Genomic DNA, 24,059 nt, shown 5'->3' on the forward strand with positions numbered 1-24,059 from the left:
TCTCACTAATCTTTTAATTTTTTTTTTTTTTTTTTTTTTTTCGAAAAAAAATTAATTTATCAAGAAGCATTTAGATTATTTTTTAATGATACTCTTAGTTTTATTTAAAAAAAAAAAACTATTTCAAGGTCGTGAAAATGCCATAACGCACGTAATAACGGTTTCTAATTTACCTAATTTGATAAACGATTATTGAAAAATTTAAAAGACGAAAAAAAATCAAAACCTTTTCCTTTTCGCGGTTATTAATATTATTATCATCATGTGTTTTTTTTTTTGTTTTCAGATGAAAAGAATAGCCGAATTTAAAGAAAAGCATAAAAATTTACTCGAAGGTTTGATGCCGGCGGATTTGGAACGAGTGATGATGGAACACGACGGAGTAAACGTTCTCATAAATCGCGATCAAGATGGCCGTAGAATATTCGTCACAAACGTCGGTAAAAAATGGGATCCGAGCAAAGTGTCAAACGATCAAGTATTTCAATTGTTTTACCTAATACATTTAGCAGCCATGATGGAACCAGCAACTCAAGTCAACGGCGTCGTCGTCATATTAGATTTCGACGGATTGGGATTGAAACAAGTGGCAGCATTGACTCCGACATTTTCCCTCAGGCTTTTGAGTTTTATACAGGTTTTTGTTTGTTTGTTTGTTTGTTTGTTTTTGGATGACCATAACGCCAAATCAAATCAATCATCTGAAATTAAATTTTGTTTCTTTTTTTTTTAGGATGCCATGCCTTTGCGACTCAAACAAGTACACATTGTTAAACAACCATTACTCTTTAACGCTGTTTGGAAAATATTTAAACCTATAATAAGAGAAAAACTTAACAATCGAGTGAGTTTTTATTTATAAAAATACCTACAAGTACCTGGAAACATCCCCTTAAATATTAAAAAAAAAAAAAAATTATTTTTCAGTTATATTTTCACGGGAACGACATGAGCTCTCTACACAAATACATAAATCCAAATTGTTTACCTGAAGAATATGAGGGATCTCTTCCCCCCACGAATTACTCTTCAAAAGACTGGTACCCAATTTTGAAATCTTTAGATTCCGTCATCGAAGGTAAGTTAAATCAATCAATCAATCAATACTAATCATCTATCGATCGATCGATCGATCGCCTCATTAATCAAATCAATTTTCATTATTCCAGAACAAAATACTTTTGGCTTGGTGAAAAAATAATAACGATCCTAAAAAAAAAAAAAAACGATGATGATAATAATAATAATACTAATAATAATTTAAATGAAACGACTGATTATTAAATAAAGTCTCATTTTGTTAATAAAGACTCTTATAATATATACACATGTTTTCAATAAATAAAATTATTAATAATATTATTTGTTTTTTTTATATTATATATCATAAAATTTTCATGTTTGTTATGAACGCAACGCATTTTTATTCATAAAAAAAAAAAAAAAAAGATTTAATGTTTCGATTTCATAACAAAATAAAATTTTCAAATATAAATAAATAAATGATTTCGAAATCATTTTATAATAACACACACACACACACAAAAAAAAAATTGTAATTTTGAAATTATTATTATTATTATTATTATTATTAGAGTTCGTCTATAAATAATAATAATAATAATAATTCAAGTCGTTATGTAAAATAACTTTTAAAAAATTTTTTTTCTTTATTATTTTTAACTTTTTTTTTTCGAAATAACGTAGTGGAGGTAAAGAGAGTACGCAATCATCCATCGAATTGTAAATTTTTTTGTTTACAAAACAAATTTTCAGACATTTTGAACCGTTACAAAAGTTAACATGGTCTATTTAATAAATAATATTAAACAAATAAATAAAATACGAGTATTTGAATAGGTACGATACAATTTAAGTAGTAAAAAAGCATTTGGCACTTTCGCGTTGCATTTTATACATCAAACAACAAATTTAAAAACCGACAAAAAAAAATTAATAATAATAATAATAATAATAATAAAATAATTGCATTGCGAGGTTAAACAAGGAAAAAAAAAAAAAAAATTTTCTTCCTTCTTTTTCAAGGAAGGCATTGAAAAAAATTAAATATAATGTTTAAACGTGCAAAAAAACGTGCAAATAGAATAAATTTTCCATCTTCATCAATAATTTTTTTTTTAATTGGGGGGGTGCCGACGTTTTTCGAAAATTAAAATAATAAAAAATTCGAAACGTTGCGCCTTACTCAATGATCATTATTATTATTATTATTATTATAAAAATTTTTTTTTTTACTACGCAAATAGAGAAGAAAAATAAATTTTACAAAAAATACACGTGAGAGAGAGAGAGAGAGGGAGTAAAATATAAAATGATGGAAATAAAAGAACGTATGAGGTGGCGGCATAAAAAAACTCGTTTTTTAAAGAAAAAAACAAGTTTTTTGAACGGGGCTAAAAAAAAAAAAAAAAAAAAAAAAAAAAACTATATTATTTTAAACTTCCGCCAAAATGCCAAAAAAAAAAAAAAAATAAAAGAAAAAAAAATTTCGTTTAATAAAAAAAAAAAAATATAAAAAAAATATTTGATGTTCGATTTTCGTACGTAATATAACTTTTTTACTTGGAAATTTTTATACTAAAAAATATCTATTATAAAAAATCAATGTAAACCTGTGCTTCGAACACACTTACGCACACGCACACACACACACACACACGAGAAATATAAAAATTACAAAAATTTTTTTTTTTTCCTTACTTAAAAATTACAAAAATCAAATTAATTAAAACTTAATTAGTCTTTAGGTTAATTTTCTCAACTTAATTTTTAAAAAAATTTTATTTTTAGTTCGTTAATTACTAAATTATCAATTAAGTAAAAAAAAAAGAAAAGAAAAATTTTTAACGTTTTCGATAGATAACATAAAAATTATTTTCCCCGTAAAAATTAAATTGAAAAATTTTTTTTTTATTGCGCAATAACAATAACTCATAGTAAATTTTTTCAAAAAAAAAAAAAAAACAATAGAATTATAGCTTATTATTATTATTATTATTATTTGTTTTTGTAAGAGTCTGTAATTATTAAAAAATAAAAAAAAACGTTCATTAATTTTTTTGTAATCGATAATTCAAGTAAATAATGTTCAACTATTTAGTTTTACAAACGTGATAATAAATTTGTAATTTTTACTATTATTAATATTATCATCATCATCATCAACATGTTTTATCATCAGGCTTTAGAGGCCATTTTTGTTTTTTTTGTTTTTAAATAAGCAAGTCCAAGTTTTTATTCTGTGAGACGAACTTGTTAACTGTACAACATAATTTCTTTCTTTTTTTTTTTTTTAAATTAAATTCTCAAAAATCCTTTTTGCAAATTAGCGAATTCATTTGTTGTGGCCCCCGCTATAGGTTTTAGGTAGTGACTGTGACAAACTTGTTTTGTCACATCTCACATTCTGACAATTATTATTATTATTATATTTTTTACTAAAAAAAATTTGTTGTTAAGCGATTCCGGTTTGTCGAGTACTCAGTTTTGTTTGTTTGCCATTTTCATAACTTTGATTCTTCATTTTAAGCTTTCTGCAGAAATTTAATCTTTCACAGCCTTATAAGAGATTTGAAACTTTACATTATTTCTTCCATCATTTTCTTAGCTCATTAAAACAATCATTTATGAAAACAAATTCTACTCATCATTAGAAAATAATAATTATATATACAAAATAGTTGGTGTAGTTGGGCAACTTTTGGTTACAAACATTCAGCTTTATTAGATTCCAATTTTATTTGATGTAATCTTCCTTGTCGCACGCTAGTTTCTTATGAGAAAAGACAACACTCCATTCAAATATGCCTTTAATATGTTTATTTATTCCTTTCATTTCCTTTGTATTGTCAGTCTGCCTTTAATCCTACATTTAACATTTTGATATTGTTTTTTTTCTTTTTTCATGTTATCTTACTTGATCTCAAGTTCCCTGATATTCTTTTTTCATCAGATGTGATTTCTTTTGTTGCCTTTTTTATTATTAAAAAAAAAACATTAAAATTGCAATTTTTAACAACATTGTTTGTCTTGAATACAAAATAATTGTATTGGCAACAAAACTTTTACAATATTATTTATCATAAATGTTTTACCTTTGAACATTTATTTATTTAATAATTAACATAAATGATATTGTTGGGTGACCTTTAATATATAAAAACTTAACTAAAAACAATATTATTATTATCATTAAAAAACAATTACATATTAATATTAATTAAATTGAATAATCTAGTAACAATCTAGTTTGATGTTGCTTTGAATTTTTTTTTTTGTTTTTCTATTTTTCAATTTTATTAATATTTTACATATTAAAAAATTATTCCAGTACTACAATCATCAATTCCAGTATTCTTTGTTAAATATCAAACCGAAGGGGTGAGGGGGTGGAAATTGTATTAAATGTAATGCAGTTTGTGTTATATTAACATTCATAATAGTTAAGGTAACAATAATAATGTTTATTAAAAGAATTCTTTTGTAAAACCAATTACAACATTTATATGTTTAAACTTATTAGGCAAGAAATTAAATAGCCTAAATAGATTTTGGGTTTTTCAACTTGTACTAAATTCAAACAAAAAAAAAAAAAAAAAAAGTAAAAGCAAACAAAAAAAATGAATCAGTTGGAACTACAAATAAAAATTTGACTTTTGCCCGATCTAATTCTAAACTTAAACAGGATGTATGAACACATAAGAAATTCTCAAAAGGTAGTTAATAAGAGAAGCATGTTTAAGTTTATGCTAAAATTGTTTTTTTTTTTTTTAACTAACATCATGAAAATTTATAATAATAATAATAATGAAGCAAGGGAAAACCGGTGTAAATTTTTTAATGTTCCAAGAAAGAAAAAACTTTGAAAATCATTACATGCCATTAATGTGTGTAACAAATTTGTGCTGTTTGTTGCAAATTGATTCGGAAAATCCCCTTTACGCCTACGTTTGCATGAATAAAATGTAAATAAATAGTAAAAATAAATAATAGTTGACGGTCACATATATTCTTTTATTCTTTTAGCTGATTAAGCTACGTTCTTATCACATTTAAGATTACATATAAGTATGAATGTACTCTACTATAAAGCATCTCAACTTAAAAAAAAAAAAAAAATGAATAAAAAAAGAATGTGTTACAGATTTGTAATACTCCGTACATTTTTGTATGTTAAAAATTAAAAGATTTTTATAATTATCATTATCATTTTATATATATAAAAATTGCCCGTTTCTAAAAGGCATGATATAAGATTATGCAATAAGGTGACTTATCCTGTTTCAATAAAAATTCCAACTACATTCATTTTAATTATTAAGTGTGTGTGTGTGTGTGTGCGTGAAGTACTTTTATCATACTTAAATTAATAATAATAGAGTAAAAAAAATATATTAAGAATACTTACATTTTATGTAATTTTGCAAGAAAAAATGGTGTCCACGCCACTCATTATTATTAATATTAGTTTTTTACGTTTCGAGACACGTTTTCCCATCTTCATTTCATAGCAGAGAACGTACTTTAAATATTAAACAGTTGAAAAAACGTTAAAATGTTATTTTTATTTGAAATATCATAATAAAATTGAATTCGATTTTAATGACGGCTTGTCTTTGCCAAATTAAATATGGACGCCAGTCGCTGTAATAAAACAATATGTGAATTCATAATTGTGCGACAATTATTAATCAAATTTAAAAGATTCCGTTTCATTAAATGTATTATATAAGAATATAATCAAAACCAAACCTGTTTGTTGAATAAAACGGCAAACCTACTTGTTTAAATGATTAAATTTCTCATGATAATTTAAAAAAAAAAGCATAGTTTAACATTTTTAACAACTTCGTATCACGTTTCACAAAAAAAAAGAAAAATTTGATGACGGACAATTAATAATTTGTCGAAATTTGTTCCTTCCATGCTGATTAAGCTGAAAAAGTGGGACGCGCATTTTCAATTTTTGTCGCCTAAATAAAATCCGACAAAAACAAAACAAAAATGGCGGATTTCATCCGGTAATGTTGATAGGTATTATTATGGCATACTGTTGTTTATTTTTAACTTTTTTTCTTACGAATTATGAATTTTAATGAACTCGTTTACAAAAACTATCAGTGAATTATTATTAAAATCAAAATGAAACATTCGATTTAACGTATTTTAAAAGTTTATAATAATAATAAAAATATTATAATTAATCGAATAACAATGGCGTCAATGTTTTTCTTATAGTTTTAAACTCATCCATGTTACTATTTTTTTTTTTTTAATAAATGAACTAATTATGTGCTTAATTATATTCACCGGCATTATTACCTTGGCCAAATTTGTTTTTTTTTAAATTCAGATTACTCATTAATCTGAGTTTAATTTTCAATTAGACCAAAAAAAAAACAAAAGTCATGCATGTGAAATAAAAATTTAGATATCTATTTCATTTTAAATACAAACAAACAAGCAATTTCAATCTATAGAAAATCATTTTTGACCCTAAATAATATATATATTATGTCAAATATTATTTTAATAAAAAAAAAAAGAACCCTAATTGATTAAAACATTGATAAAAAGTTATCACATTTAATTTAAAATAAAAAATAATAAAAACTTTTGGGAATATTTTATATATGATAAGAAGTAAAAGGAACATGATGTAGATGATGACCCTGAACCTGGACTTTGATAATAAAATATTATTATTATTATTTTTTAACACTTTCACCTTCAAAATTTATAATAATTAATTATAAAAAATAATTAAACCGTTCCCTAATATTTAATCAACCGTTAATAAATGTCTGATGAGGAATGTATACAAGAGGTTAAACATTTATATTAAAACAAAAACAATATATATATCAACATGTATCAAAATCATATGAAATAAAATAATAATAATAATATTACAATAAACCTATTGATAAATTCATTGAAATGATGATATGAGGTGAAGAAGAAGAAAAAAATAAAAATTTTCCCAATGATTTATTTTTTCTCTGTATTATTTATAAAAAAATCTATTGGTTTGTGCAATGAACAGGTTGAAAGAATAAAAATATATAAGTAAACAAATATGTATAAAATAAAATAAAAAAAAATTCAAATGGCAAGAGTGGAAGAAGTTGAGCCTGTTTTGCCTGAACGCAACCATTCAAGGGCGTAGCAATTATACTGTTCGATTATTTTATAAAGAAACTTCTCTCTGTTTACGATTAGAAATAGACCAGTAAAAAACAAAAGTGATACAATTAATAATAATAATAATAATAATAAATTTTTTTAAAGTTATTTTTCTTTTTAATACAATAAGAATAGAATAGAAAAAAAAAGAAAAAAGTGTGAAATAAAATTTTTTTTTTAATTTTAAGGTAAAATTTTTTTTATACTTTATAATAATTTTTTTTTTAATTTAAAATTTTTTTTTTTTTGTCGGTTTTAAAAATAAAGTGAATATCAAACGTGTTTTTTTTGTTTTTTTTTTGTGGTGTTTAAATAATTTTTTTATAATTTAAATTGTTCGTTTGAGTTTAATGGTATCCATTGGGAATTTTATCAAAAAAATAATTTTTTTTAACCGGATGTTCTTTGTCACTTTTTTATTTTTATTTTTTTTTATAAATAACATTAAACAAAATATGATAAACGTTTTTATTTTTATAATTTTTTTATATTTTTTTTTATTGAAATCCGAATCGAATATTAAATATTTGAATATTTCTACGTCGTTTGAATTGTTTTTTAAATAAAATCGATCGGGAAATTTTTATTACTCATCAAATTAATACCAAAAAAAAAAAAAAATTTACACGGTCAATTAAGTATTATTCATTACGTTTAAAAAAAAAAAAAAAACGTTATTACGTTGAATTAATTAAAAAAAAAAAACAATTCCTTTGAATTTATTGCGGATTTTTTTGTAACGTTCGAATTATTTAAATTTATTTCAAATCACGTGAACGTTATAATAAATCAAACATTTTTTTTTTTTTTTTTAAATTTAAGGTATCGTGTGTGGGTGTGCGTGTGATAAAATTTTAAAATAATAAATCTATTAAATTAAATTTTTCATTTTATTTTAATACCCGCGCACACACGCACACACTTAATTTAAAAATAAGAAATTTTTTTTTTTTTCAACGTATTCTACGCGTAGGTGGTGGCAAGTTAAAAAATTTTCAAACTGACTTTTTGTTGTCGTCAATTTCTCTTTCTGAACGTACTTTATAATTTTACGTGTTGCGACAGAAAACGGTCGACGAATTAACGAACGGCAACGTGTCGAAAATTATAAATTGTTTATTTAACGGTTGTATTATATTAAATAGAGGATTATACAACGGATTAATATTTTATTTATTTTTTTTTTAGTAAAAGAAAATGTTGAAATATTATCACATGTAAAAATGGCTGTTAAAATCAATGTAGGTCACTAACTAAAATAAAAGCGTCTGATAACAACTTTAAACGATATTATATCGAAAAAAAAAAAGTATATATATATATACGTTATTATATTTCTGTTGCAATTTTTTTATCGTACAGAAATTAAATACACGTAGAATAATAATAATAATAATAATAATAATGATAAAAGATAAGAATTTAAACGAGTTTATGTTACGTTAATATACTCATGTTTATAAAATTTTTTTTTTTTGATAATAACGATTACAAAAGTTATCAAATGTGGGGGTATTTTTACAACGATGAAAACCACCTAAAAAAAAATCACATTTTTTAAAATTAAATTTCGTTAGGATCAAATTGTAATAATAATAATAATAATAATAATAATATTTATAATTTTTCAGGTACGTCCGACGTAGTAAATAAACATTTCAACCGGGGGAAAACAAAAAAAGAAAGAAAAAAAAAATGAATTCATCAGCGGAGTTAGTGTCAAGTACGACTGTGGTAAGTAAAAAAAAATTTTTTTTTCTTCCCCTCCCACCCCCCCCAAAAAAAAATTTTTATTATTATTATTATTAAATAATTCAATTTGACCTTTTTCATTAATAATAAAAAAATTAAAAATTTTTCACGGTGATGATAATAATAATTTAATTAGAAAAAAACGATCATGACAAATATTAATAAATAATTAGACGTTTTTCTTTCTTTTGTCCATTTTTTTTCCATCGTCTCTTTTATTATTATTATTATTATTAAACGGAATCGATTAATCGATAAATCAATATTTAATAAATAAATAATTAATTTTTTCGTTTCCCTCAATCAGACGTCAAATGAAAAAAAAAAAAAAAATTATATTCAAAAGGGTTAAATATAAAATTAATGATAATAATATAGTACAAGTCCCCCATAGTAATAATAATAATAATGATTTTCTGGGAATAAAATTAACGATGGGTTTTTAATATTTTAACCAAAACGGGGGGAGGCGGGAGGGGGAAGGAACAAATTTTCAACGTGGGAATACATATAAGAAAAAATTTCAAATGAATGAATGAATGACGTATAAGTTTACGTTTCAGGTGGAAAACTTATCGGGGAAAAAAAATCATTTGGAAAATATATTCATGTATCTTGGAAATCACGTGTTGAGATTTGAAAACGTGGAAATAGACGTGGAAGATGAAGAAAAAGCAAGAAAAGAATTACGGGAAACACCGGATGTTGTTAAAGAATCGTTGGAATCTTTTAAAAAACTATTAAACGGTTTGTTGTTGTTTCTGTAAAGAAAAATTTTCAAACTAAAAAGTTTTTTAAAACGTTAAAAAATTTTCTTTTTTTTCTTCTCTCCAGATGATGAATCTCTCGTGTATCCGACAGACGACGATTATAAATTACAAATATTTTTAAGACCTTGTAAATATTATCCAAACAGCGCATTGACAAGAGTAAGTTTTCCCAATGACGTCATCAATATATCTAAATGATTTTTTGCAGACATTTAAATTGTGATAAATCAATCGTCTGGTCTAATAATACGTTGACCTTTTGTTTGATAACATTTCTCTTGTTTTTTTTGTACAGATGAAAAAATTTTATAAATTTAAATATAATCATCCGAAATATTCCGTTGATTTATCACCCAATCATGAAAAAAGAGCTTTTCATCAAAATTTATTAACAATATTACCATATAGGAATAAAAATGGCGAAAGGATTTTAGTTATAGAAGCTGGAAGTGAGTGATAAACTTGATCAATTTCTGAAAAATAAATCGTTAATTAATTAATTTTTTTTTTCGTTTTTCAAATTCTTAAGAAAAATGGAATCCGAAATGTTGCACATTAAATGAAATATTTCGATCTGTTATGATCGTCCTGGAAGCGGCACTGGAAGAACCTAAAACTCAAATAAATGGAGTTCAAGTTATTTTAGATTTATATGGATTATCATTGCAACACGTTTGGCAATTCACGGCAACTTTTGCTAAAAATGTCGTCGATTGGGTACAAGTGAGTATCTTTATCACCACGTGACGTATCAAAAACCGTTTATATAATTATTATTATTATTATTTCAGGATTGCATACCTATAAGGCTAAAAGGAATTCACATAGTTAATCAACCCTATGTTTTTAACATGGTTTATGCTCTTTTCAAACCTTTCCTTGGTGAAAAATTACAAAAGAGGGTAAGCAGTAGACAAATATCTCTCTCTCTCTCTCTCTCTTGCAGCTTTGTAATAAATAAAATTAAATATTTTTTTTTAAAAAGCTCAAATTTCACGGTACCAATTTCGAAAGTTTACATTCTTACATAAGTCCGTCGGTTTTACCGAAACATTTTGGCGGTGACGTAGACATACCTTTCGATAAAGGAGAAGAACTTCATAAATATTTATCGAAATACGATTCCGAATTTAAGGGTTCGTTACATAAGTTAATTATTAATTTTTATTTACTCTCTCCTGCCACGATCATAATAATAATAATAATAATATTTTGTATGTTTTGCAGAACGTTCGCATTACGGGTATTCGAATGGTCCGCCAAAAGATTAAAAAACCGTAAAAATTTTTATCCAGGGACTAATAATATCACGTGTACAAATAATAATAATAATAATAATAATAATAATAATAATAATAATAATAATAATAATAATAATAATAATAATAATAATAATAATAATTTTAAAAGATTTTATATGAAAAACATCAGTCGATAATAATAATAATAAATATTTACGTTAAATAAAAAATAACTTATTTTTCTCTTTCCTTATTTAATCAATCAATTAAAAAAATAATAATAAAACTTTATATTTAACCTTTGACCTTTATACTTTTAAAAAAAAAATCATAATCGTCGGTACTGGCAATATAACGAAAGAGAATAATAATTAAAATAAAAATTTAAAAATATAAATTTAAAAAAAATAATAATTTTATTTATTTGAATTTAACATAATTAATAATAATAATAATAATAATAATAATAATAATAATAATAATAATAATTTTTATTTATTTATTTAATAATTATTAATTCGTTTTTTTTTTTTTTGTTAATAACACAGCCGTATCGCTCACATTTCCCCCCCCCTCCCCCTCTCCAATCACTAAACAATTAAACTAATTAAATTAAATCGTAACCAACTTGATAAAAATTTTAATTATTATTATTATTATTATTAAAAAAAAATTACGCGTCCTTGTTTTTTAATTTAAATTTAAATTTAAATTTAAATAACAAATTTAATTTTTTTTACCGTAGAATAATAAAATATCATAGAGTAATAATAAAAAATTATAAATATTTATTAACGTATTAACATAGCAGCATATAATCAACTACAATAAACAAAAACGAAACAAATTAATCGATCGATTTATCGAAAATAATCGATCGTTATCGATGATCGATTTTCCCACCCCATTTTGTCTTAGTGACTCAGTGATGTCTACAAACAACAATAAATAATTAAATAATGAAATAATAATAATAATAATAATAATAATTTTTTTTTTGTTTCCACGCTGTCAATTCCACTCATTGCTTTTACCTAATACTTTATGTAATTATTATTACACAATAAGTAAAAAAAAAAAAAAAATTTTTTTTCTCTATAAGCTGTAACGTATGCGTGGTCGTGCGTGTGTGCGTGTATGTGTGATTACGCACATAAACACGTGTTCGCATCTCACGTGTTACCGACGAAAATATTTATTTTGGCAACTTTAATTTTTTTTTTTTATTGTTTTTATTTTTTTATTTTTTTTTTTACTATTACGATTGCGGGAGAATGATGATGATGATGCTTCTTTTTTTTTTGCATTTGTTGTTTGTTTGTTCGTTTGTTTGTTTGTTTGTATTTCTGTTTGTCGCCGTGAGTTTAATTTTGATAAATCAGGTTCCCGCACCGCAAATATTATCGATTATTTTGTTTTACTTACCCTCGCGAAATTATTTTTTTTTGTTGTTGTTGTTTTTATAACCGTAAGAATTGATTGCTGAAAATAATAATAATAATAATAATAATAATAATAATAATAATAATAATAATAATAATAATAATAATAATAATAAGGATTTTCATTAATATCTCAAGAGGAAGAGAGAAAACCAAAAGGATTTTTAACTCACCTTCGTATTCTTTGTCGCACAAGACGAGGAGTTCGTACCATTGAGATCCACTCACGAGTGGCATTTGCAAAGTACCACCGTAACATGGTGGCAAACATTTCGGCGACACGTACTGGTGAAGAGAATTGCGATCGCTACCGTGGAAAATGATACGGTTTTTCAATTTGTCTTTTAAAAACGGTTTGAAAAGTTGGAAAACCATGTTGAATATGTAGGGTTGATTGACTATGTGAATGTTTTTGACACGGAGAGGAACGCTTTCCTGCAAAAAGAAACGAAAACGTAACAAATCGATTTTTAAGAAATCGCAAGAAAGGCAAGAAAGAAACATAATAATAATAATTTGGTACCTGAAGCCAGTCGACGATCCTTTTGGCAAAGGGGGGAGTGAATTGCCACACTTGTTGCAAAGACAAACCGTCCATGTCGAAAATGACGATGGCTCCGGCGACTTGAGATTCCGGTTCCATCATGGCGGCTTCCAAAAACAAAACGACGCATTTGAAAACTTCGTCCAAATTACACTTCGTGTGCTTCCATTTTTTTCCCAATTCCAAAAGCAAAATCCTTCTTCCCAATTGATCTCTCGTCGGCAAAACGGTTATTATGTTCTGTTGGAAAACGTTTTTCTCTTTGCTCGGTATCAAACCGTCGTAAATATTGTTGTGTTTGACCTTGAAAGCGTAGTACCTTTTGACCTGGAACGAAACGAAACAAAAATAAAACAATGCGACCAACTTAACATAAAAAAATTTTCACCGTGTTTTTTTTTTTTTAATTTGATGAAAATAATAACCGTCAACAAACACGTGACACGTGCAACACGTGACACGTGCAACACGTGACTTTTTTTTAAATTGACAATTTAAAAATAAAAAAAAAATTTATCGCGCAACTCGACCCCCTTCACAACCGACGACAAAATCATCATTTTTCCAAAAACTTCAACAAAGTTTTCCAACAGACGAAATTTAGTGTGACTTCAAGGTAATGAATTAAATGGACGTAACCCCCCTCCCCTACCCTACCCCGCCCCCTTATCAATCGAACCACACTCACCAAATCGTAAGCACTTTCTGGATAAAATTTACAAGGCCTTAAAAACCTGACGAGCCATTGTTCGTTGTCGTAAGGTACGGTGAGTTCTTTATCTTCTTTCAATAAAATTTTCAATTCTTCCATTGCGGATTTCGAGACTTCCGGAGTTTCACGAAGTTCCTTTCTCGCGATTTCTCTCATTTCCGGTGATAAATCATCGAGTTCGAGCTTCAAATCCATGTCGCCGAACTTGAGAGCTGGAAGTTCTTGTATGTCCGATAACATTATGTTGGCAGCTGAAACGAACACGAAAAAAAAACAATTAGTCATTAACATATTCGGAAATTTTTTTTTCCAGTTTACAAATTATTTCCTCCATTTTCTTTTCCTTCGCCCTTCGTCGATCAAACAAGTTGTTGTTTATTTATCGATCGATGAACAACAATTCCTGGAAAATTTTCTTATTACCAGATAAACTAGTTTGTGATTTTTTTATTTAAATTATTATTATTATTTTTTCTTCGTAAATCAACGCGGTGTAAAGTGACGTGCGACAAATTTCAAGATGAAATTTTCCAATGCTGCCAACATTACACACACGTTTTAATTCTACGACCTTAGACGTTTGTACCCGACCAATTATTTCAATCAGCATAAGGAAATAGAGAGAGAGAAAAAAAAATTCAACTTTGAATCGTGTCATTTTTTTTTTTTTTTTTACTCACTGGAGAAACTGGTTGCGAAAACTTTTCATAGAGTTCAAATATAATTAACCTCGAGCCTTGCGGAAACGTTTTGCCATAGAGTAAAAAAAAAAAAAAAATTCTCCAGTCGCATTTAAAAACGAGTCGACGATGAGAGGAAAAACGAAAAAAATTTTTTTTTGTTAAATTTAAAATGGAAAATATTGTTATTATTATTATATAATTTTAAGGGGGGACGATGACACACGCTCGCTCGCGCACGCACGCCCGCACTTTTTTTTTTTATTTTCAATTAATTAAAAAAACAATTTTCCAGTTCATCGACATCGCAAGGGGGATAGAGGGAAGGAGGAAGAGAGGGAGGGATTTAATTTGTACCTGTTCGCGACCGTTTTTTTTTCTTTTTCGGTCTCCAGAAACCAAGAATAATTAATTAAATGGTATAAAAATAATTTTCACCGATTTTTTTTTTTTGGGGGGGGGGAGGTAACGAATTGTAATTTCATTTAAATCCACAATTAATTAAAAATCTCATTAATTAGAACTTAACGAATTGAAAACTAATCGAAGGAAAATTTTTTTAAAATTCCGTATGAATCATAGGAAGAAGGGGAAAAAAAACCCTTCTCAAGCATCATTAATAATAATAATGATAACAACAATAATAAGTACAACCACCACTACTACTACTACGATTATTATTATTATTATTATTATTAAACTTTAACCCTTTCTTTCTATTTTCTTTCTCTTTTTTTTTCAACGCACTTTTGCACATTTTTGCACGTCAATTTTTTTTTTTTTTTTTTTGTTTCGCTTTCTTCTTTGTTCCTTTCCGCAACAAAACCGACATTTGCCGGTCTGATTTTTTTCCCGTTTTTGCCGCAAAATCCCCCCTTCCCCGCCCCCCGCCGATAATTTATTCGGTTATCTAACGCGTCACGTTTATTCGAGGGTGGAAAAACCAAAATAAAATTTTCCGATTTTTTCAACCCAACTTTTTTGACCTCCGGATATTCCTACTTCAAACTCACGCAAAAAAAAAAAATTACCGTAATTAATTTTTGATGATTTTTAATGACCGAAATGCAAAAAAAAACCTTTTCCCCCTTGCGCTTCCCTCCACCCTTCCCTTTTTAAATTTATTACCCAAAAGAAAACAAAAATAACAAAAATAAAATTTAAACCGTCACAAAAACGAGTGATGACTTCGCGATTTACCCGTGCTTGCGGTAACACGTAATCGATAAACAATAATAATAATAATAATAATAATAATGATAATAATAACGATAATAATGATAATAATTTATATAATTAACGCGACAGCAAACGAAATTTGACGATTTCTTACATACAAAAACGAAAAAAAAATTTTTTTTTTTAAAAATTAAAATTAATTTAAATAAATAATTACCTTTTTTTTTTTTTAATGAAATAAAATTCGATTAGAAAAAATCACAACAACCACAAACACAACAACAACAACAACAACCACAACGATGATGATGTTGACACGACACAAATTTTTACAAAAAAATTATTTATTATTAAAATAAGACGAACGAAAAAAAAAAAAAGAGTAAGAGTAACAAACAGACAGACAGACAGTCAGAGAAAGAGAGAGAGCTATCGAATAATAAATAATAATTCGTTTGTTTGTTTGTTTTACTATTGAGCGTGTAATTTGTTAAATTTTTTTTTTTTTTTTTTTATATCGTGTTCGTGTTTTCCGTATCGACACTCAAACTAAACTGATTCCGAAATTGAAATCCAGCGAACGAAATGAGAAAAAAAAATTATTATTATTATTATTATTATCACTACTACTTTTTTTCCTTCTAATAAAAACCGCACACGCAAAATGAACCTGCGTTCTCACGTTTTGCTTTCCTACCGACAAACTCTTATTCAGAAAAATTTTTAAAAAAACCGGTTTCCGTTTTTATTTTTGTTTTTAAAAGTATTACAAGCAAACGTACGTAATGTGGAAAAAACAATGAAATTCAGGTACGAGTAATCGATGTGAAAAAAGAAACGTTTTCATTGGTTCGTCATCGTCGTCGTCTTGCTATAATTTTCGACCTACGTCAACGTGTTTTTTTTTTTTTTTCGAATTCTGTCCCTTTTCCCATCGAACAAACAAACAAACAAAAATAAAATTTTCTTTTACGTCAGGAAAATTACGCGAAAAAAAAAATATTAGAGAGCGGGAGGGGGGGCTTTGTTTAACGGTTATTTCCCATTAAATAAATTCGCATTTTAAATTTTCTTCCATTTTTCCAAAATAAAATTAATAATAATAATAATAATAAAAACTGGAATTTCGAGTGCAACAAGTGCCTAAATAATTATATTTACATACGTACTCCAATAACAACAACAACAACAACAATTTCAAAATAATTATCGTACTCATTTATTTATTTATTTTTAAACTTAAAAAAAAAACATAATAATAATAATAATAATAATAATAATAATAATAATAATAATAATAATAATGACGAGCCACCATCTTAAACCCGATAAAAAATTTTCTCGACACGTGACGTGAAAATTTTTTTTTTTTTTTTTTCTAAATGAAACCTTAAACGTCAAAAACTTTCATAATTTTCGGGGGGGGGGGAGGGAAACAAAATATTTCGTGATACGAATTTCCAAATCGACTCTCTCCTTCCCTCCACTCTCTCTTTCATCCCCCTAGGGTGCCTTGTTAACGTCGAAATTAAAACAAATCAAACTTAATCCAAACGTTTTAAATAAATCCTTTATATCCTCGGGGATAAAACTTCCCGAAAAAAAAAAAAAAAATTTTCTTTAACAGATTTTAAAAATAATTAATCCGATTTCCTCCGAATTTGATGTTTATTCGAAAGGATAAAATAAATAAATAAATAATTTATTTTAATTATTAACAAATATCCCTGTCAATCATTCAATGCAATCAACTATTCCGTAAATTCTGAACATTTTTTTTCAGAGAGAGAGGATTCAGGTATAGTAAATAATATTAAAATAATTTCCAGGTACGATATTATGCAATGGGAAAACGTTAAACTACGAACAAAAAATAAAAATAATTTAAAAAAATACGAAAAATAATGATAATATTATAATAATAATAATTAAAATTATTTTTATTTTTTCAAGGTCAAAAAGTTCAACGAACTTGAAATTTTTATTTTTTTGCAAACAAACGAAGAAGAAGTGCAAACGATTCGTTAAAAAAAATTAATTTTCATTTTCTTTTCGACAATCTTAGTTTTCCCTAAGGTAAAACAACAACAACAACAACATTCTCCCTTTCTTTTTCCCTCATGAAAGTTTGTAAAATTACTTCCGGAATGACCGAAACGAAAAATTTATCTCGTCATTTATTTAAAAAAAATTTTCATAATTGATTATAAATAAACATTCCGGGACACAAGCTTTGACAACAAACAAACATATGGAAAAATCCATGAAAAATTAAAAACAACAACAACAACAATGTCAACAACGACAACACGTTACATCAATTGGTTCCACAATTTCACATCTATAAATGTATTAATTAAACATAGAATAAATATGTTTATTTATTTTTAAATAATTTTCAACCCTGACCTCATTAAGAATAAATCAAAATTGAAATTTTTGTAAAAACAACAACGTCGTCGTGGAACAAACAACGATCAAAGTTCACAGCAATAAGAAAACACCTTGAAACGAAAAAAAAAATATTCTTGACGTTCATTTTTTTTTTTTTTTTTTTTTTTATAGTTAAAGTCCTTGGAAGGGAAAAAAAAATCCTGACGAGAGAGAGAGAGAGAAAAACCTGACAGGTGAACCTGCTGATTGACGTCACGAGACTATCCTTTTCCATTGACGTTATAAAATATGTTTTTCGAAGTCGGGGTTTTTTCGTGTTCTCCCCCGTCCCCTCCCCCATCCCCCCAAACCATGAAAATCCATCGTAAAATGCAAACGTAAATAAATATGAATCAAAGGGTGATTAACAAAAATTGATCAGGTACGGAAAGGCGAAAAAGTACAAACAAATCGTGTCACTATTATTATTATTATTATTATTATCATAACTATTTTAAAACTCGCTTAACTGTCAAATCTCTTATTGATAGAAAAGATAAAAATAAAAATAAAAAAGAAACTTTAAACTTTTTACCCTCTGGACTTTGTGACTAAAGTTTTACAATCAAGATTTTTTTTGAAAATCACGCTATTAATTAATTTTATTTTTCGCCTCATGCAAAAATTCTTTTTGTTTCCCATTCTTTACGCACGCACGCACGCACGCACGCACACACACACGCACACACAAAGCCTAAACGTTTCCCCGAAAAAAAAAAAAAAAAAAAAAAAAAAAAGCAATACGGGTGACCACGAGACCAGTTGTGATCGTTGCGGTTTTCTAATGACACGTGATTTTAAAAATAAAGATTTGCGTACGAGAAATATAATAAATAATAATAATAATAGGTGTCAATAACCGCGTTTCAATACGAATACATATATATATATTTTTCATTCAACGCTGGAACTCCAAACCATTCGACGTGAATTTGTACGTCCGGGTTCCAGCACGCTGGAAAAATTACATACACGAGAGGAGGCCTTCTTTATTTAACCGCCTTGATATACGCGCAGACATTGGCATAACTCATTTCCTGGTGAACAAGGTCACGAAACGTGTCGTTTTAATACAAAAAAAACGGCGTATAATGTAAAAATGACCCAAAGGAAGAAAAAAAGAAAAATTTCGCGCATGCGCTTTCACGTTTTAAAAATTCTCAATAAAAAGTAATTTTATATAAAATCGTCGTCGACGACGTCGTCGTCGTCGTCGACTTTAACTCGGACAATCACAAAATGAATTTTCTTTTTTTATCCTTTTCCAAGTTGTGATTCGAATCGAAAGATCCGAAAACATTTTATTTTATTTTAAGTCCCATTTTCTCCAATGTAATCTTTTAATAAATCAAAGTAACCTCGCGATTATTATTATTATTTTTGGGTTTCCCCAAACAAAACGTTTTTTCGTCACGTGACGACGACATAATTTTTCACTTTCGATAGGGAAAAAAAGTTTTTCATTTCTTGCTTATATCATTCAAAAAAAAAAATTTTTTCCGTAACCGTAACCCATTTCGATCGTGACAGAACAGTCCTAACTTATACCAAACCTTATTATTATTATTATTATTGATTTTTAAATAAAAAAAAAAAAAAAGCGGAAAATCATCGTACCTGTATAGGGAACTCTTATTACAACGCACGGTATTCCAGCCATGGTGTAGAAACGTAACACGAACAATCAAAAAAGGAAAAGAAACGTTTTTTTTCAAACAAGGCACACGAACCTCCTGAATTTTCTTTTCAGGTACGATATATAAATTTTTTTTTAAAAAAAAATTATTTCAATTTCGTTTCGGGAAATAATCATTCGACACGTTTTCAGTTCCTTTTGTTATCACACACACACACACAAAAAATAAATTAACAAAAAATCAATGAAAATTAATGTTTAGCTTATAAGAAAAATATTCAACTCCGACAGGAAATTTTTTCCCAAAATAAACTAACACGTACAACACACTCCACTCCCGAAATATTTATTCCAGAAACAAACTATACCGGATTTTCTTATAGGAAAAAAGCTTTCCAATCAAGCTTTAAACTAAAGACTTTAATCGACGCAGCACCTTTTCTTTTTTTTTTTCCTATTTTTTAACGATCGCACGTAATTGTGGGTGGTGGGGAGAAATAAACTCAATAACTAACCTATAAATTGACAAATATGGAAATAAGTTTCCGGCTAATTAGCGTTAAAGGAAAGCTTTTAAACAAAACAACTCAACACTTGACTTGATATAACGTACTCCTTTTCCTTAACGTGTAAAATATATTATATCAGGCTTCGATTATTTAAATTGTTTACCGTATACCATTTCATCATATTATTCGATTATTTTCTATTTTCCTCGCTGGCGAATATCATCGTTTAATAATAATAATAATAATATGATTCCCCGATACGTTTGTTTACGTTAGAATCAAATTTGTAATGTAACATGTCTCACATATTTTTAAATAATACGTTAAACTTGGCCTTATACCTTTGAGAATATATTATCCATCATTTCCGATGGGAGTAAGGGCGGGAAGATCGGGGGGGGGGGTGAGACGAAAGAAAATCGTAAAGTTTTTCTCGTTTTCTGTCGTAAAATGCTTCGACGTAAAAAATTACACAATTAAGAAATAAATACATAAAAAAAAAAAAAAAAAAAAAAAATTTATTGAAAAATGTAAAACGAGTGTGTGACGGAAAAGAGACAAACAAACAAACAAACAAACAAACAAACAAACAAACAAGGTGACGGTAGTAGACGAGCGAATGCAAAAAGTATTTTTTTTTTTTCAACAACAAAACAATCACGGCCTCAACCTTTATAACGTAACAAACGATTCGTCGACTCAACATTTAAATGCAAAGTAATAGTAATAATAATAATAATAATAAACAATATCGAATTCAAATAAATAAATAAATTCAACCGCCTCATACCAACAAAGTGCGATCAATAAAGAAAAGAGGAAAAAAAAACAATCGACAAACAAACAAACAAACGTTAATTTTTTGAAATAGGAACCATCCATTTACTTTTTTTTTTTTTAATTGAAACAATAATAATAATAATAATAATAATAATAATAATAATAACTTTGACGAAAAATGACGTAATGCGAAAAGTGTCAGAAGAAAAATTTTTTTTTTTTTTTACGAACAAACATGACCACCGTTATTATTCCTTAAAGCTCTCCTTTCGAAAAAACCCGAGAAAACCCGAAGGGAATATTCCAGACGTCATATCCATGTGAGATATGACGTCATTAAAAACGATGACGACAATGATAATAATAATAATAATAATAATAATTACAACTCGTAAAAAAATTCGATTTTTGCAATTTTTTTTTTTTTTTTTTATTACCTTTCGGTAATAGTTAATAATATCAAAAGTTGTGATAAACGAAAGAAAGGAAAAATAATAATAATAATAGTATTATTAATAGAAAATACTTACATTCACCCAAAGGCATTCGAAGAACGGAAATGGCAGCCATGACTTCCTTATTTGTCTGAAAATAATAATTATAAAAATTAATTTAATTACTTTAGAACATTTATTTTTTAATTTTAATTTTTTTTTTTTTTTTTTTTACTTTTAATTCGTGCCGTTGTAAATGTTATTATTATTATTATTACTATTCTGTCGTTAATTGAAATCGATACGAAAAAAATTTAACGAGTTTTATGTTGAAATTAAAATTTAAAAAAAAAAAAAAAAAAATGCAAAATTATGTTAATGAAAACAACAACAAAAACAACGTTCGGGGATTTTTTTGTCGCAATGTCATAACCAATAACCAATAACTTTCTATTTACACGGGAAACCGCAGACAATAAAACAAAAAAAAAAAAAAAAAAACTGATGCAATGTTTTAAGTCACGAAAAAAAAAAAAAAAATTATTTAAAATTTTAATTACCTAACAATAAGTTTTTTTTTTTTTTTTTAAATTTTCTCAATTGACAAACAATTCGAAACAATACTACGTGTTTGCAATTTTACAAACAAAAAAATGAAAAACAAAACAAAACAAAACATAAATCTAAACATAAAACATAATTTTATATTTCGTTTCGACGAACGAACGACACAGACCAACATAAAAAAATTTAATGGTTATTTTTAAAAAGCAACAACAACCCCAACAACAATAATAATAATAATAATACGAAAAAAAAAAAAATATAAAAAAATTTCATAAACGTACTTTAAGTTACGATAAAAAAAAAAAAAAAAAAAAAAAAAAAAACTTTCTCCTGCCACTACTTTTTGACCCGCGTTTTTTCTTATTTTTTAATTTTCTTTTTATCTTTTCACTTAAACTTGCACACTCAAATCAGTAGAGAAAAAAAAAATAACTAGAATGTATTTTTTAAAAAAAAGTAAATTATCAAGTCCCGTAGCATTTAGTAGCATTTACGAAATCGGAAAAAAAAAAATCTTTTGAAACCCTCCCCCCCAAAAAAAGAAAAATTTCGTTTTCGAGTGTAAGGAATTTTCAAATTTTCAATCGACGAAACTCTAACGAATAAAAATAAAGAACTGATGATTGCCGCCGCCACCGCCATCGCCGATTAATAATTAATTAATTAATTCAATTTCCAAAATTATTTCAAACTTTTTCTTTTTCTATCTCTCTCTCTCCCCATTTCTCCCCAAGTTAAAAAGGTCGTCGAAAATTTGAATATTTTTTTTTTCGAAATTTAACTTTTACCGAAATTGATTTGAAGAAGCTGAAAAAAAGCTATTTAAATAATAATAATAATAATAATAAATAAAATACCTTTTTTGTTTACAAGCAACACAGGAGCGAGTGTAAACGAACGATGGTGAGACGAGGGGGGAAAAAACAAAAAAGAAAAGATTCGAACGAAGACCACAAAGTGAGACACTTGAACGAAACGTATATCTTTAACGAGAGAATGTTCGATACAGACTATTGAGAACCGATACTCATGTAACACTTAAATCATGTTGAAAATGTACGCAAAAAAAAAACAAAACAAAACAAAACAAAACAAAAACACAAAACAAAAACAATAATAATAATAATAATGAAAACAGGCAATTGATTAGGTCAATGTAAAAAATAAAAAAAAAATTCGTTCTAAGAAAAATATCAACAGTTCATTGGGGGTGCCATCGTCACCTGTTGTTGCTATCATCATCATCATTAATTAATAAGTTCGCGAATGAAAAATGACAAAAACTCTATTTTTTGCGATCACGTGTCAATCGTTCGATCGATCAATCATCTCAAATTTTTTATTTATTATCTTCTGCTTTTTTTTTTTTTTTGCACACCAATGAAAAATATTTTCCCCCCCAAATTAACAAACGAGTCGCACTTCGAATTTCCTTCTTTTCCAAAAAAAAAAAAAAAAAAAAAAAAAAAAAAACTGTTTTTTCAAATAACGACTAAAATAAAAATTTCGTTTGACGTGTCTCTAACGTTGACAAAATTGAAAAAGATTTCGTAAACAATTTATTTAGAAAAGGGTTTTTTCCTAGTGCCACGAACGATTTCGAAAATTGGAAAAACAAACAAAAACAAAATTTTCCCTTAAAATTTAATTCGAATTCACACACACCTTATTAAAAATCGTATTTTTTAAAGCCTTTTACGTATCAATTAACAAATCCTGGTTTTCCACCCCCCCTCCCCCCATTTAAACGGGGGGAAAAGGAAAATTAAAAACAACAAAATTATTTTTTTTGTCAAAAATACGCCTCATCGTCATTTTTTTTTTTTTTTATTAGGACATTCACGCAAAAGATGACACACTTTTTTTTTTTTTTTTTTTTTCCTTTAAACGAAAAAAAAAAAAAAATCTAGATCTTTCGATGAAACCTTGAAAATCGTCACAACAAATAATAATTTAATTATGTCAGTGAAACAATCAACAAAAATATTAATAAATAAATAATTAAATTAAAATGGTTAATTTTTTGCTTTTGTTCTCATTAACATTCGATTCGTTTTTTGATCGTGGAAAAACGTTTAGCCCCCCCCCACTCTTACTCCCCTTTCACAATCTAAAAGAAAATCCCCATCAAACCTTTTTATGCACAGTAAAATTACAAAATTATTATTATTATT

At 26.7% G+C, this 24,059-nt stretch overlaps 3 protein-coding genes across 3 annotated transcripts in view; 2 read left to right on the plus strand and 1 right to left on the minus strand.

Moving 5' to 3' along the window:
* The window catches only part of Phum_PHUM112960 (uncharacterized protein), a gene marked incomplete at both ends in the record, with an annotated part of 1,735 nt that extends 534 nt beyond the window's left edge, over positions 1 to 1,201 (plus strand). The window contains 4 exons of the mRNA XM_002424092.1: positions 287 to 637; positions 734 to 844; positions 928 to 1,078; positions 1,170 to 1,201. Of these exons, the coding sequence (XP_002424137.1) occupies positions 287 to 637; positions 734 to 844; positions 928 to 1,078; positions 1,170 to 1,201 (645 nt within the window). The remainder of the gene's footprint in view (positions 1 to 286; positions 638 to 733; positions 845 to 927; positions 1,079 to 1,169) is intronic.
* An 8,365-nt stretch (positions 1,202 to 9,566) lies between these two features.
* Phum_PHUM112970 (uncharacterized protein) lies at positions 9,567 to 10,999 on the plus strand (the record flags this gene model as incomplete). Its single annotated transcript, XM_002424093.1, has 7 exons — positions 9,567 to 9,705; positions 9,793 to 9,887; positions 10,024 to 10,177; positions 10,258 to 10,451; positions 10,520 to 10,630; positions 10,714 to 10,864; positions 10,956 to 10,999. The coding sequence occupies 7 exons, from the start codon at positions 9,567 to 9,569 to the stop codon at positions 10,997 to 10,999; spliced, it is 888 nt and encodes a 295-aa protein (XP_002424138.1).
* Positions 11,000 to 12,404: 1,405 nt separating this feature from the next.
* Phum_PHUM112980 (uncharacterized protein) lies at positions 12,405 to 13,907 on the minus strand (the record flags this gene model as incomplete). Its single annotated transcript, XM_002424094.1, has 4 exons — positions 12,405 to 12,451; positions 12,585 to 12,846; positions 12,935 to 13,282; positions 13,644 to 13,907. The coding sequence occupies 4 exons, from the start codon at positions 13,905 to 13,907 to the stop codon at positions 12,405 to 12,407; spliced, it is 921 nt and encodes a 306-aa protein (XP_002424139.1).
* Positions 13,908 to 24,059: the final 10,152 nt, after the last annotated feature.

Source organism: Pediculus humanus, genomic scaffold, assembly GCF_000006295.1.
Source record: "Pediculus humanus corporis 1103172107458 genomic scaffold, whole genome shotgun sequence".
Classification (NCBI taxonomy): Eukaryota; Metazoa; Arthropoda; class Insecta; order Psocodea; family Pediculidae; genus Pediculus; species Pediculus humanus.